The sequence below is a fragment of the Penaeus monodon genome, chromosome 36 (genome assembly GCF_015228065.2).
Source record: "Penaeus monodon isolate SGIC_2016 chromosome 36, NSTDA_Pmon_1, whole genome shotgun sequence".
Lineage (NCBI taxonomy): Eukaryota > Metazoa > Arthropoda > Malacostraca > Decapoda > Penaeidae > Penaeus > Penaeus monodon.
Window position 1 is genome coordinate 16,011,597 of NC_051421.1, and position 15,000 is coordinate 16,026,596.

Here is a 15,000-nt window from a genome sequence, read left to right on the forward strand (position 1 = left end):
GATAAACTCTTATAAGTTACCCCAGATTGCTTCAGGAAGTGAGTGCCGACAACCGAGCTTTTGCCAGACAAATCGACGAACACACAGATCCGGAGAAACAGCTGATAGGATTCTACCAGGAGATTGCCACGCCCCTCATGGCTGACGTGGAAGTTAGCTACCTGGAGGACGAGGTTGACCCTGAGTCCGTGGTGAAGCAAGGCACGACTCACTACTACTCAGGAGGAGAGGTTAGAAAGGGTGGCTTCCTCAGGTTAAGTTTCTACCGTCTCTTGAAAGAAAGTTGTATTCAGTGCCGTCTTTGTGGAACTGAAATTGAGCGAAAGTAATCCCGAAAGAATATGCATATGATGCTGATTTAGTTTATGTTTGCCACCATGTCTCTGCCGCAGGTGGTGACCGCTGGAGTGTTGGCACCAGGAGCCACGCGCCTTGAGCCGGTAGTCCGGGGTGTTGGCAAGGCCGGACCTATACAGTTCAGTGTGAACCGTCTCCACGCAAACCCAGCGCCCGCTCTCGATAAGGACAACTATGTGGCGAGGTTATGGGCGTACCTTGCTGTGCAGGTGATGTCAGGGGACCCTGTAATCTTATTGTAAACTTGACTAAGTTACGTGTATCTGCTACAGCCAGAACAACAAATACACTAGGTATACTAAGGAATTATAGGGAAACTTGGATCCTATGACTGACAAAGATCTTATGAAACACTCGGTAACCATCTACGTCTTTCGTCACCGAAAAAGTCACGATCATCTACTATGCCCACATATCCAATTGCGAATAAATATTTTTCTTTCCGTCGTGTAGGATCTTCTGTCAAAAGCCTCAGTGGAAGAAAATAAAGACCGCGTCGCCAGGTTGAAGGCAGAGGCACTGGATATCGCCCTTAGAGTAAGTTGCCTTAAATCATTTTTATCATTCGTTTACATTTGTGCATGTGTTGGAATTAATAATTCTATAATAGAAGGCAGAAATATACACGCACGCGCACGCGTACGCACACGCAAAAAAAAAAAAAAAAAAAAAAAAAAAAAAAAAAAAAAAAAAAAAAAAGTCTCTTTTCTCCTATCACAGTTCCACTTCGTAACCAAACTAACATCGTTGGTTGTGGTGCGACCCGAAGATGAACAAATTGAAGAGGAGGAGAAGGAGGAGGGGTGGGAGGAGGATATCAAGGCAGAAGGTAAGTTAGGGTGTGTTAACTGGGTACGTCTTCCAATACGCCTTAACTAACGCCTTAACTATGAACCACACATACGCTCTATCCATGGAGCTCGTCCTCTGAACCCTCGTGGTCATTATACTGTTCAATACGTCTTAACTACCTAACCACCTCGACCCTCACCCAGGGCAGTGGCCTTAAACGAATTAATTACTTAATTTTGTTGCATCAAAATAAACTGCAGAAAAATACATTTGCTACTATACGTCACCTAACTCTGAAAACCACATACCTTTGTACTCGTAAAGAAAAACATCAATATTTTCCTCGATTCCTTCAACAGTCTTCAGTTGTTTGGTATGCAGTTTCACCTTTTTGATATCTAGGCTCGGATACCACACTGTGATGGACACTAATATATATTCTTCTGTTTGGTCACTATATAACTGATACAAGAATGTAAACTAAGCATTTCCCATCATTGCTTGTCACGGAATGGAGGTTTGCCGAGTTGTCAAAAATCCCGGTCATGAAAATACGCATGCGCAAAATATTATTGTAAAGAATTGCATATATAACTATTGAAATGTTAAAAAGTATAATGACATTAAACTATTACGTGAAATACATAAACATGGAAGAGCAGGAGTTGATATAAACAAGATTATTTACACAAGTGCGTAAAATCGAAGTATTTGACATGTTCTGCGGTCAGTGTAGTATGCTTATTTGAGATCGTAAAAAAAACATCTTGGCCGCCTTCGAAAAATTTCTGTTGCGGCAAAAAATATATATTAGTAGTACATTATGTGAGTGCATTGCTTTGTTTACTTATGGGTTAGTTACACCATGTAGAATTGGAATAATAATTCCATTAAATTAGTGCGCATCGATCTGCTCTTTGACCTAATAATGAAAATTATAATTATGGTCTAATAATTAGGAGCCTAAATAATTATAAACGCATAGCTATTGAACCAACAATTAAACACGTTACAAGAATAGGCGAAGAGGACGAAAGAAAATGGAGCTCTGAAGTGGGAAACTTAATTATTTTCTGCAGCTCATGAACAACTGTTACGAGTAAGGAACAAAGACACAGCAAATGCGTAGAACCTTAATTAAAGTGGACGGAAACATTGACCGTATATTAACTGACCATCATATAAAAAGAATATGCAGAGAACGAATTTAAGAGAAGGAATATAAGAATATAAGACAGCACGAGAAAACGAATACATATTGAAAAGTCAGTCAGCACAAAATATAGAATTTCTCAGACTAGGTACAGTGGAGCTAAGTATGATGGGGATACAAAAATAATTGTGTACAAGCCATTCGCTTCCAAAATGATGACCCTACCCCCAGGCTAAGCGACGATCTACGTGGCTTGGTGCATCTGCCCTAATGCTCTTTCATGCCAGCGGGAAACCAAAATATCGTCACCTCTTGCCGTAGGCTGACCCAGTCATAACGAGCCTCGTCATCGTTTCATCAAGACTTTCCGCCACGGCACTAGGCTGGCACCATCGCTTCAGCGTTTGTTCCCAGTTACACAACGTTGTGTATTTTTCACCGTGTGTTGTTCTCCAAGCTGCACTACTCTACCATTACTCCCCACGAGTTCCAAGTACTGAGGCTCTCGCTCTCTACGAAAATAGTGCCTCTTACATCCATGTTTCTTTGATAGAGTCACTCGCACAGTTTTATAATGATGAATGATGATGAGGGTATTGGTAACGATAATTATGATGGTGGCGACGTTGGTTATGGTGAAGACGTACCGTAGGATTTGTTAGATACTTCATGAGTATTTCATTTGTTTTTTTGTTAATTCTTTTCATACTTTGTATACATGACCTCAAAGTTTTTTTTTTCTGAATGAATATTAAAAACAACGTTACTTTATTACTATTATTATTTTATCCTTTCCATGAATGTATCTATAAATATTCCCCCTCACATGTAGATATTATAATTATCTTTTATCTTTTACATAGCCATTCTTAAAGGACCAGGCACAAGACTCGCACCTGCAGGTAAGTGTACTTTACAACCAGGAATAAAGCAAATACTTGCAGTAATTCCTGATCCTTTCTTAGTAATTACATTCTTCCTACTGAAGTAATAATTTTCATGAGGTGCAGTTGAACCAACGAGATTATATAAACCAGTCAGAATTCACTTAGGTGGGTGTGAAGTGGCCGTGATAACTGTTCAAAGGAATAACTAAAACAAATTGGCCAGATTGTCTTGTTTAGATCCATTGGTGGTAGATAAATATATGCAAGTTATGGTCTTATCATTCCTTCCCTTACTGCTAAAAAGGTTATAAGGTCTATAAGACCTCCATAAGGTCTATTACAGACTTGACTGCATATAGCTATCGTAAGTTGCAACTCCTCTGAGTCTGCATTCCCTAACAAATCCGTCACATCAGCATATCCTTTACTTCAGGTTGACTTACTTTTTATGGTCACAGCTCCCGTAGTCAAGGATGTTTGCAATGAAAAGGTGAGGACCCGTAGTGTCACGCATGCAATAGCTGTAGTATTGGAGGCAATGCTACAGCATGCAAACTAAGGTCTAGTCGTCAGGTTATTCCAGGCTAACTTCAACCTTTTCAAGGACAGTCATCTTAATATTCAAGAGAAGAAATAGAATGGGTTGTTCCTCATCCATCATTCTTTTTTAATGGTTTACCACTAGTTTAAGCCTTGCTAGTTTCTCTAATATTTTTCCTCCTCCAGAAAAGTCTTGGGTGCGAGATAGTTCCCATACTGTAATTGGGGGATTGTGAAAACATGAGACCTTAGCATCTGGTACACCACGTGACACGCACACACAATAATTGCATCTACTTCAGCATACGGGATAACATCATTCTTGGGGAAATGTGTGGCTTACAGTGGCAAAATCTGACTATTTTGTGGTGAACATCAATAAATCCATGGGTGACGGTGGATGCACCATTGAAGATCTTAACCTGTTTATATAGTATTTCTCAGTTACTAGTTATAATCTCAATAATGTAGGAGTATACACGGCGTTTTACTCTCACCTGGTTTGTGAACCCTTTTTTTCTCACTCTCTTTGAACATATTGAAGGCTCTAAAATAGCAAACAATTTACAAAGTTAGTCAAACATTTCCTCGATTTATTAGGGGAAGAGGTAATCCGTTTAGAATTTGTATCATCAAGGCAAATGAATCTGCCTTAGTTTCATCAAGCCCCACATAATGAAGTCTAACCTAAGGGTAACAGCAGTGGTTCCCAAACTGGGGCCATGTAGCAGAATGTATGGGTCATAATCTGAGGATATGTAAATATAAAGCCAAAGGAATTTAGTGGGTAGGCAGCCAGTGGAGGAAACTTATAGGTTCAGTACAGGTCTGTGCAATGTTTGTACCTGGGTGTGTTAACTGGGTACGTCTTCCAATATGTCTTAACTATGTACCACACCTACGCCCTACCCATGGAGCTCCGCCCTCTGAACCCTCGTGGTCATTATACTGTACAATACGTCTTAAATACCTAACCACCTCGACCCTCACCCAGGACAGTGGTCCTAAACGAATTAATGATTTAATTTTGCTGCATCAAAATAAACTGCAGAATAATACCTTTGCAACTATGTCACCTAACTCCTGAAAACCACATACTTTTGTACTCGTAAGGAAAAACATCAACATTTTCCTCGATTCCTTCAACAGTCTTCAGTTGTTTGGTATGCAGTTTCACCTTTTTGATATCTAGGCTCGGATACCACACTGTGATGGCACTAATATCCATTCTTCTTGCGTATAATCGAAGTACTTAACATGTTATGCGGTCAGTGTAGTATGCCTATTTGGGCGACTTCGAAAAATTTCTGTTGCGGCAAAAATATATATTAATAGTATATCATGTGAGTGCATTGTTTTGTTTACTTTATGGGTTAGTTACATCATGCAGAATTGGAATAATAATTCCCTTAAATTAGTGCGCATCGACCTGCTCTAGTGTGACCTAATAATATTATAATTATGGTCTAATAATCACGAGCCTAAATTATCATAAAAACGCATATATATTAGACCAACAATTAAACACGTTACAAGAATAGGCGAAGAGGACGAAAGAAAATGGAGCTCCGAAGTGGGAGACTTAATTATTTTCTGCAGTCCAAGAACAACTGTTACATGAACAAAGACACAGCAAATGCGCAGAACCTTAAGTAAAGTGGACGGAAACATTGACCGCATTTTAACCGACCATCATATAGAAAGAATATGCAGAGAACGATTATAAGAGAAGGAATATAAGAATATAAGACAGCTCGAGAAAACGAATACATATTGAAAAGACAGTCAGCACAAAATATAGAATTTCTCCGACCAGGTACAGTGGAGCTAAGTATGATGGGGATACAAAAATAATTGTGTACAAGCCATTCGCTTCCAGAATGGTGACCCTACCCCCAGGCTAAGCGACGATCCACGTGGCTTGGTGCATCTGCCCTAATGCTCTTTCATGCCAGCGGGAAACCAAAATATTGTCACCTTCCGCCACGGCACTAGGCTGGCACCATCGCTTCAGCGTTTGTTCCCAGTTACACAACGTTGTGTATTTTTCACCGTATGTTGTTCTCCAAGCTGCACTACTCTACCATTACTCCCCACGAGTTCCAAGAACTGAGGCTCTCGCTCTCTACGAAAATAGAGCCTCTTACATCCATGTTTCTTTGGTAACTGTAGAGTCACTCGCACAGTTTTATAATGATGAATGATGATGAGGGTATTGGTAACGATAATTATGATGGTGGCGACGTTGGTTATGGTGAAAACGTACCGTAGGATTTGTTAGATACTTCATGAGTATTTCACTTTTTTTTTTTTAATTCTTTTCATACTTTGTATACATGACCTTAAAGTTTTTTTTTTTCTGAATGAATATTAAAAACAACGTTACTTTATTACTATTATTATTTTATCCTTTCCATGAATGTATCTATAAATATTCCCTCTCACATGTAAATATTATAATTATCTTTTATCTTTTACATAGCCATTGTTAGCGGACCAGGCACGAGATTCCACGCACCTGCATGTAAGTGTATTTTACAACCAGGAATTAAGCAAATACTTGCAGTAATTCCTGATTCTTTCTTAGTAATTACATTCTTCTTACTGAAGTAATATTTTTCGTGAGGTGCAGCTGAACCAACGAGATTATCCCAGTCCGAATTCAGTTAGGTGGGTGTGAAGTGGCAAGGTCTAACTAAAACAAATTGGCCAGATTGAAAAGGTGAGGACCCGTAGTGCCACGCATGCAATAGCTGTAGTATTGGAGGCAATGCTACAGCATGCAAACTAAGGTCTAGTCGTCAGGTTATTCCAGGCCAACTTCAACCTTTTCAAGGACAGTCATCTCAAAATTCAATAATGTAGGAGTATACACGATGTTTGACTCTCACCTGGTTTGTGAACCCTTTTTTTTCTCTCTATTTTAACATATTGAAGGCTCTAAAATAGCAAGCAATTTGCAAAGTTAGTCAAACATTTCCTCGATTTATTAGGGGAAGAGGTAATCCGTTTAGCATTTGTATCATCAAGGCAAATGAATCTGCCCTAGTTTCATCAAGCCCCACATAATGAAGTCTAACCTAAGGGTAACAGCAGTGGTTCCCAAACTGGGGCCATGTAGCAGAATGTATGGGTCATAATCTGAGGATATGTAAATATAAAACCAAAGGAATTTAGTGGGTAGGCAGCCAGTGGAGGAAACTTATAGGTTCAGTACAGGTCTGTGTAATGTTTGTACCTGGGTGTGTTAACTGGGTACGTCTTCCAATATGTCTTAACTATGTACCACACCTACGCCCTATCCATGGAGCTCCGTCCTCTGAACCCTCGTGGTCATTATACTGTACAATACGTCTTAACTACCTAACCACCTCGACCCTCACCCAGGACAGTGGCCTTAAACGAATTAATGATTTAATTTTGCTGCATCAAAATAAACTACAGAATATACCTTTGCAACTATAAGTCACCTAACTCCTGAAAACCAAATACCTTTGTACTCGTAAAGAAAAACAACATTTTCCTCGATTCCTTCAACAGTCTTCAGTTGTTTGGTATGCAGGCTCGGATACCACACTGTGATGGACACTAATATCTATTCTTCTGTTTGATCACTATATAATTGATACAAGAATGGTAACTAAACATTTCCCATCATTGCTTGTCACGGAATGGAGGCTTGCTGAGTTGTCAAAAATCCCGGTCATGAAAATACGCATGTGAAAATATTATTGTAAATTATTGCATATATAAGTGTTGAAAAAAAGTATAATGACATTAAAACATTTCGTGAAATACATAAACATGGAAGAGATTATTTTCACAAGTGCGTATAATCGAAGTACTTAACATGTTATGCGGTCAGTGTAGTATGCCTGTTTGGGCGACTTCGAGAAATTTCTGTTGCGGCAGAAATATATATTAGTAGTATATTATGTGAATGCATTGTTTTGTTTACTTTATGGGTTAGTTACATCATGTAGAATTGTAATAATAATTCCCTTAAATTAGTACGCATCGACCTGCTCTAGTTTGACCGATTAATAAAATTATAATCACGAGCCTAAATTATCATAAAAACGCATATATATTAAACCAACAATTAAACACGTTACAAGAATTTGCGAAGAGGACGAAAGAAAATGGAGCTCCAAAGTGGGAAACTTAATTATTTTCTGCAGCTCATGAACAACTGTTACGAGAAAGGAACAAAGACACAGCTAATGCGTAGAACCTTAAGTAAAGTGGACGGAAACATTGACCGCATATTAACTGACCATCATATAAAAAGAATATGCAGAGAACGAATATAAGAGAAGGAATATAAGAATATAAGACAGCACGAGAAAACGAATACATATTGAAAAGTCAGTCAGCACAAAATATAGAATTTCTCAGACTAGGTACAGTGGAGCTAGGTATGATGGGGATACAAAAATAATTGTGTACAAGCCATTCGCTTCCATAAATGGTGACCCTACCCCCAGGCTAAGCGACGATCCACGTGGCTTAGTGCATCTGCCCTGGTGCTGTTTCTTACCAGCGGGAAACCAAAATAATGTCACCTCTTGCCCAGTCATAACGAGCCTCGTCATCGTTTCATCAAGACCTTCCTATTTCACTTGTTTTTTTGTTAATTCTTTTCATACTTTGTATACATGACCTCAAAGTTTTTTTTCTGAATGAATATTAAGAACGTTTCTTTATTACTATTATTATTTTATCCTTTCCATGAATGTATCTATAGATATTCCATCCCACATGTAAATATTATAATTATCTTTTGTTATCTTTTACATAGCCATTGTTAGAGGACCAGGTGCGAGGTTCCACGCTCCTACACGTAAGTATACTTTACAACCAGGAATTAAGCAAATACTTGCAGTAATTCCTGATCCTTTCTTAGTAATTACATTCTTCCTACTGAAGTAATAATTTTCGTGAGGTGCAGCTAAACCAACGAGATTATCCCAGTCCGAATTCAGTTAGGTGGGTGTGAAGTGGCCGTGATAACTGTTCAAAGGAATAACTAAAACAAATTGGCCAGAATGTTTTGTTTAGATCCATTGGTGGTAGATAAATATATGCAGTAAGTTATGGACTTGTCATTCCTTCCCTTACTGCTAAAAAGGTGCACCTCCATAAGGTCTATTGCAGACTTGACTGCATATAGCTATCGTAAGTTGCAACTCCTCTCAGTCTGCATTCCCTAACAAATCCGTCACATCAGTATATCCTTTACTTCAGGTTGACTTGCTTTTTATGGTCACAGCTCCCGTAGTCAAGGATGCTTGCAATGAAAAGGTGAGGACCCGTAGTGCCACGCATGCAATAGCTGTAGTATTGGAGTCAATGCTACAGCATGCAAACTAAGTTCTAGTCGTCAGGTTATTCCAAGTCGTCAGGTTATTCCAGGCTAACTTCAACCTTTTCAAGGACAGTCATCTCAAAATTCAAGAGAAGAAATAGAATGGGTTGACCCTCATCCATTATTCTTTTTTAATGGTTAAGCACTAGTTTAAGCCTTGCGAGTTTCTCTAATAGTTTTCCTCCAGAAAAGTCTTGGGTGCGAAATAGTTCCCATACTGTAATTGGGGGATTGTGAAAATATGAGACTTTAGCATCTGGTACACCACGTGACACGCACACACAATAATTGCATCTACTTCAGCATACGGGCTAACATTATTCTTGAGGAAATGTGTGGCTTACAGTGGCAGAATTTGACTATTTTGTGGTGAACATCAATAAATCCATGGGTGACGGTGGATGCACCATTAAAGATCTTAACATGTATATATGGTATGTTTTCTCAGTTACTAGTTATAATCTCAATAATGTAGGAGTATACACGGCGTTTTACTCTCACTTGGTTTGTGAACCCTTTTTTTCTCTCTCTCTTTGAACATATTGAAGGCTCTAAAATAGCAAACAATTTACAAAGTTAGTCAAACATTTCCTCGATTTATTAGGGGAAGAGGTAATCCGTTTAGAATTTGTATCATCAAGGCAAATGAATCTGCCTTAGTGTCATCACCCTCACATAATGAAGTCTAACCTAAGGGTAACAGCAGTGGTTCCCAAACTGGGGCCATGTATCAGAATGTATGGGTCATAATCTGAGGATATGTAAATATAAAACCAAAGGAATTTAGTGGGTAGGCAGCCAGTGGAGGAAACTTATAGGTTCAGTACAGGTCTGTGCAATGTTTGTGCCAGGCACGTGAGTAATATTTCCATTTCCAGTTTGTGGAATTACCTTTTTTAATCTAATTATGTGTTTTTACATAAGCCAAGAGACTGAGAAGTATTAGGTTAATAAATATTTCCATCTTAATATGATTCTGTTTCCTAAGCTATATTTTTTCTTTCTTTCTTTCTTGTTTGTTGATTGTTGAAAACAACTTTTCGCAACAATGCCATTTTTTTAATTACTATATCTGTGTGCATTGTTTCTTCTTTAATATCATTTCAATAATCATGAGATTCGTCAACGGCAAACTACAAACGTTTTAATTAAATCTTAATGCAAGAAAAATAACAAATGGAATCACTAATAATATAGGATTTGCTAGAATGTTTTTCATATAGACCTAATGAGTATTGCCACTGGACTTGGATAGAGTATCAATCATCAATAACGGTATGCTCATGTTTGAGCAGCCGTGGACCTCTCCACCATCCTTCGCCACTAAACTCGATCTTACGCTTTTCTTTCCACTTATACCATCGACAGCCCGCAAATATCTTTGATATTGTCGCTCAGTCTTGTCTTCGGTTTGCCTCTTCCTCTGTTTCCTATCACCATCCCTGTCAGCAAGTTTTTCTCAATACTTTTACTTCTCATTACATGACCAATAAACTTTAATTTCCTCTTGTTCAAGATGTCCAACAGTCGGTCTTTACAATTTATTTTTCTCAGCACTTCATCATTCGTCTTCTTCTCTGTCCAGCTAATACGCAGTACTCGTCTGTAACACCACATTTCAAAACTATTGATCTTTTTCTTGTCTATCTACTTCAACACCCAACACTCAGAACCATATGATGCAATTGGGAAAACTAATGAGTTCAATAACCTCAGCTTTGTCCGTAAGGTAATGCTTCGGTCTTTCCAGATGTTATTGAGAGCAATTGTGGCGCTTTTGGCAATGGTAATTCTTCTTTTTATCTCCGGTGAGGATAGAGTATATATACCCAGTATACCACTACTGACAGTGATCTCCTGAGATTAAATGTATAATTTCTCTAGTTCAATTAACTAGATTATTAGTGACCTCATGCTCCTCCACTGTTGCGAGGTATTTTTTGTGAGGCAGACATATAAAAAGAGAACAGTATCGTAGCCCACAGGTTGGGGACCAGTGCTTACATTATACACAATTATCCTACATATACCCGCTCATAATATACTTTATAGCTCTCTATATACACATCACCTCAGTGTGCAGTATTTGCACAGTGTGCAGTATTTGCGTTAGGATTGCAAGTGTACGTCTTAACTATATTTAGTATTTTATCTTTATTACAGGGTGTATGATATAAAATATCATGATATAAATTATTACAGGGTATGTAGTATTTTGTCTTTATCACAGCATACATAGTGTTTCCCTTTTTGCGGGATACATGGTATTTTATCTTTGTTACAGGATGCATAGTATTTTACCTTTATTACAGCATACATATTATACTCATGCATACTATAAATGAAGGCCTTATAACCGATAACGGACAATGATATTCATATTGTTGGTTATGTGTAACGACTATGCATGTCTCTATTTCAATCTTCACGCTTCCAATGATGTTTCTCTCAGATACTGCATTATTCTCTACACAGATTCAAAGAAGATTAGAAAAACTGGACGCGATTCTTCCTCTCATTTTGGTGAGTTCTTATGAATTCAGTGATTCTACAGTCTAACCTGATATAAAAATGTGCTATATGTAAGTAGACAGCAGTGCAGGATATTCCCTTTCGCGAAAGTGCTATGCCACAATTTGGAGAAAAAAACTTGAGTTAATCTAGCTGTATGCTTGAACCAACAGTGGACAACGATCCCCATTTCGTGGTCCACGTGGACGGACTGCACTTGCCCCTTTGCTTCGATCTCCATGCTTCCGATGGGGCTTCTCTTAGTCTTATTCAGGACGCGGAGTCTGGTGAGTCACTGAACTATTTATCTTAGATTTCTAGTGTGAAATCTAGATGCCAAGCTATGATTCCCATTTGGTTCTTCATCTTATGTGTGAATGACAAAATGTAGGGAAAAAGAGACATTATACACAAACTATGAGGTAGCAATTTCGAAATCCTCGTCTAGGAGGATTTCCAATTTTTTATGTCACCTTTCAGTCAGCCTAGCTTGTGTGTAGTGGGTGTGTCTACGAATCCCTTGTGTGTAACCACTAATTCACCTGTCTCAGATGTCATTAATTGGCCCCAAATGCCAGATTGCAACTTTACAGAAAGATGTATTTAATTCTCCATAAAACAGACTAACCCGATTTCAGCTTTTTATTTACTGATTTAAAAATCTGATTTGCATCTATTTTGGCGTAGAAATAACAATGTTAACAAAAAAAATGGACAGGGATGACCAGTTCTTAAAGTTTCGATATCAAGACATTTTATCTTTCATTATTGATCATTATTATTCATTTTGCTATATACAACTTCCTGAATTTTTACCTTGGACATTATAGTGGAATTTTGGGGAAGTTATGAAAAAAAACTATTTTTCGAGTAATATTGAAATTAGCCTAAATAATCCAGATCGATCCATTAAATTTTTCAGTTATAGTCGAAAAGGATTTATTTTCCAAAAATTGAAAGTGGATATTAGGGTATCTTTTTGTCCTTGCTTTGATGAAATGTTTTCCCCTTTTACTTGAATAGGAGTCTGGTCTCAGTTTATTCCGGAATGCAGCGATGTGTATGTTCCTCTTTTTTTACCCTTATATTGTATTCTTGTTATAGATCCCCGAAACTGTGCGCTTTTGTAAAAGAAATATATAGTTTTATATTTTAGTTTCTCTTTTAAGAATAAAAGACAACTTAAAAAAAAACAGAGAGAGAATACCCTAATGGCACAAAATGGCAATTTGGGCTTAAAATCACTAGGAAGCTTCTTGAGTCCGAACTAGCAGTTTGAAGTTTGGTATCATAACTAATTAAATTTTATGTCCAGATTTATTTAATTATGTATTTATTATAATAATGATGATATATATTTTTTTCTTATTACTGAAAATGGCCACTGATCCTTTACTGTGATTCCCAACCTTTTTCACTCTGTGGCCCTCAACCAATATAATCTACATGGCCACATGGCCCCGTTCCGTGACTGTCATCCTTTCAGATTCAGTTATTATTGATTAAGAATGATGTAATGGTGTCAGTAGCTATAGGACAAGAAAACTTTATAGAAAGATTCCAGTTTATTGTTATGTGAGAGATAATTAAAAAGCACCCCTAGGTTGGGAACATCCGTTCTAAATGGACGGAGCGGGAAGTAGAAATATGGTTCAAACTGTAGGTTAGTTTCAAATGATAGTAAATTCTCCTGGTGAAATATCTCAGACATTTTGGGCCTACATCATTTCGTCCACCACGGACCCTCGTGTCATTTTTAATGCCTGCAAATCCAATATACATTAATAGGTAGACATATGTAACATAACTCTTACCTATTTTACAAGGCATAAGGGTGAATGGCCAGGTGTCAGCAGCGACGCATAACCCGAGCCTGACGTATTTCACAACACTGTTCCTGAGTCTTGGTCCCCTCAATGTCACTGTTACGCATGATTTTATTCACGTTGACTGTCTCAGTGACGACGGAACGCAGATGGTAAGTCCACATCTGGATTGGGTATTAATGAATGGATATGAGCTGTAAGGATATATGTACATGATGATGACTGTTTGTTTGTCTAATCTCAGAAAGAAAAGAATAGAAAAATCAGGTAACCCATCTCGACCTATTTTTTCCAATCAGCAGGCGCGTAGTACTTAAGTTTCATATGTTTTGTATTTTAAAATCTATACACATCTGTATATCTCATGTTTGCATTGAAATTTGATGTTTTCACCATTTTATTTAAGTTTCTAATAAGAACCTTGGCAAATCGGAATTCTCTAGAGGATTTTCATTTTTTTCCCTGGCATTCGACGCAATAATAACACTAACCTACCGCTTTATTCTCGCGATCTGTAGGTACGCTTTGTCTCCGGAATCACGTGGCCAGCTCGTAAAAAAGGGGCCAAGAGTCAGTCAAGAGGTCGTGGGGGAGTCCGTAGAGGTCGTAGAGGCAGCCAGCGCCAAACTCGCTCTGCCGATGAGGAGTCGCCAGCGGATTCGTGTGATCTGAGGACTTCGTGGGAGGACTTTCGAGGAATGAAGTAAGGATTTCCGAAGAGGTGAAGTGGGGTTAAGAGAGAGGACTGACGTGAGGGCCTTACGAGGAGTGAAGTACGGGATTTAAAGGGCAGAAGTAAGGTCTTTAAAGGGCTGAAGAAAGAAATTCAAAGGACAGAAATAAGGCTGTTGTTAGTTTCCGCACGTATGGCGAAGTATGTCATCAAATAATTGGAATTTAAATGTGCAACCACGCGTTCATGTTCTTCCAAATGCAAATTCGAAGGGATTAATAAAACGTGATATTAATAACGAAAAAAACAACAACCTATTATATAATATTTTCTATCACCCCCCTAATTAATATACACCCTGAAGACCTAAAGAAATATAATCAGGCTCTTTACCAAACATACGTATATAGCTGAACGTTTTGACCGTTTTTATCAACATTAAAAAAAGTTAAAAGTTAAAGTTAAAGAAAGAAAGAAAGAAAAAGAAAATATACAGAGAAAAAGGACGATCACACCAAAGGACGTTATAAAGTACGCTTTCGTCATCCCCTCCTTCAGGTACGACGACGTGATCCTGACCCGCGTAGGACGCAAGAAATTCAGCATCGTCTTGGGCGGCGGCGACACCCACTTCGTCGTCGTCCGCTCCAGGAACAAGCGCCACCAGCGGTTCCTCGGCTTCTACGTGAAGGAATCTGGAATTCTGTCAGCCAGCACGGGGGGGGTCATTGGTAAGGGGGATGGGTGGAGGGGGGAGGGAGGAGAGGGGAAAGCAGCTATACACACACACACACACACACGCACACACACACACACACACACACACACACACACACACACACACACACACACACACACCACACACACCACACACACACACCACACACACACAC

The 15,000-nt window shown here is 38.5% G+C and overlaps 1 protein-coding gene across 1 annotated transcript in view; it reads left to right on the top strand.

The window, feature by feature from the left end:
• The window catches only part of LOC119595793 (inter-alpha-trypsin inhibitor heavy chain H3-like), a gene marked incomplete in the record, with an annotated part of 39,720 nt that overhangs the window by 20,764 nt on the left and 3,956 nt on the right, over window positions 1-15,000 (top strand). Inside the window, 12 exon segments of the mRNA XM_037944960.1 lie at window positions 26-230; window positions 393-566; window positions 811-894; window positions 1,078-1,186; window positions 3,166-3,204; window positions 6,212-6,253; window positions 8,531-8,572; window positions 11,573-11,620; window positions 11,782-11,895; window positions 13,435-13,586; window positions 13,953-14,137; window positions 14,666-14,838. Coding sequence (XP_037800888.1) covers window positions 26-230; window positions 393-566; window positions 811-894; window positions 1,078-1,186; window positions 3,166-3,204; window positions 6,212-6,253; window positions 8,531-8,572; window positions 11,573-11,620; window positions 11,782-11,895; window positions 13,435-13,586; window positions 13,953-14,137; window positions 14,666-14,838 — 1,367 coding nt within the window.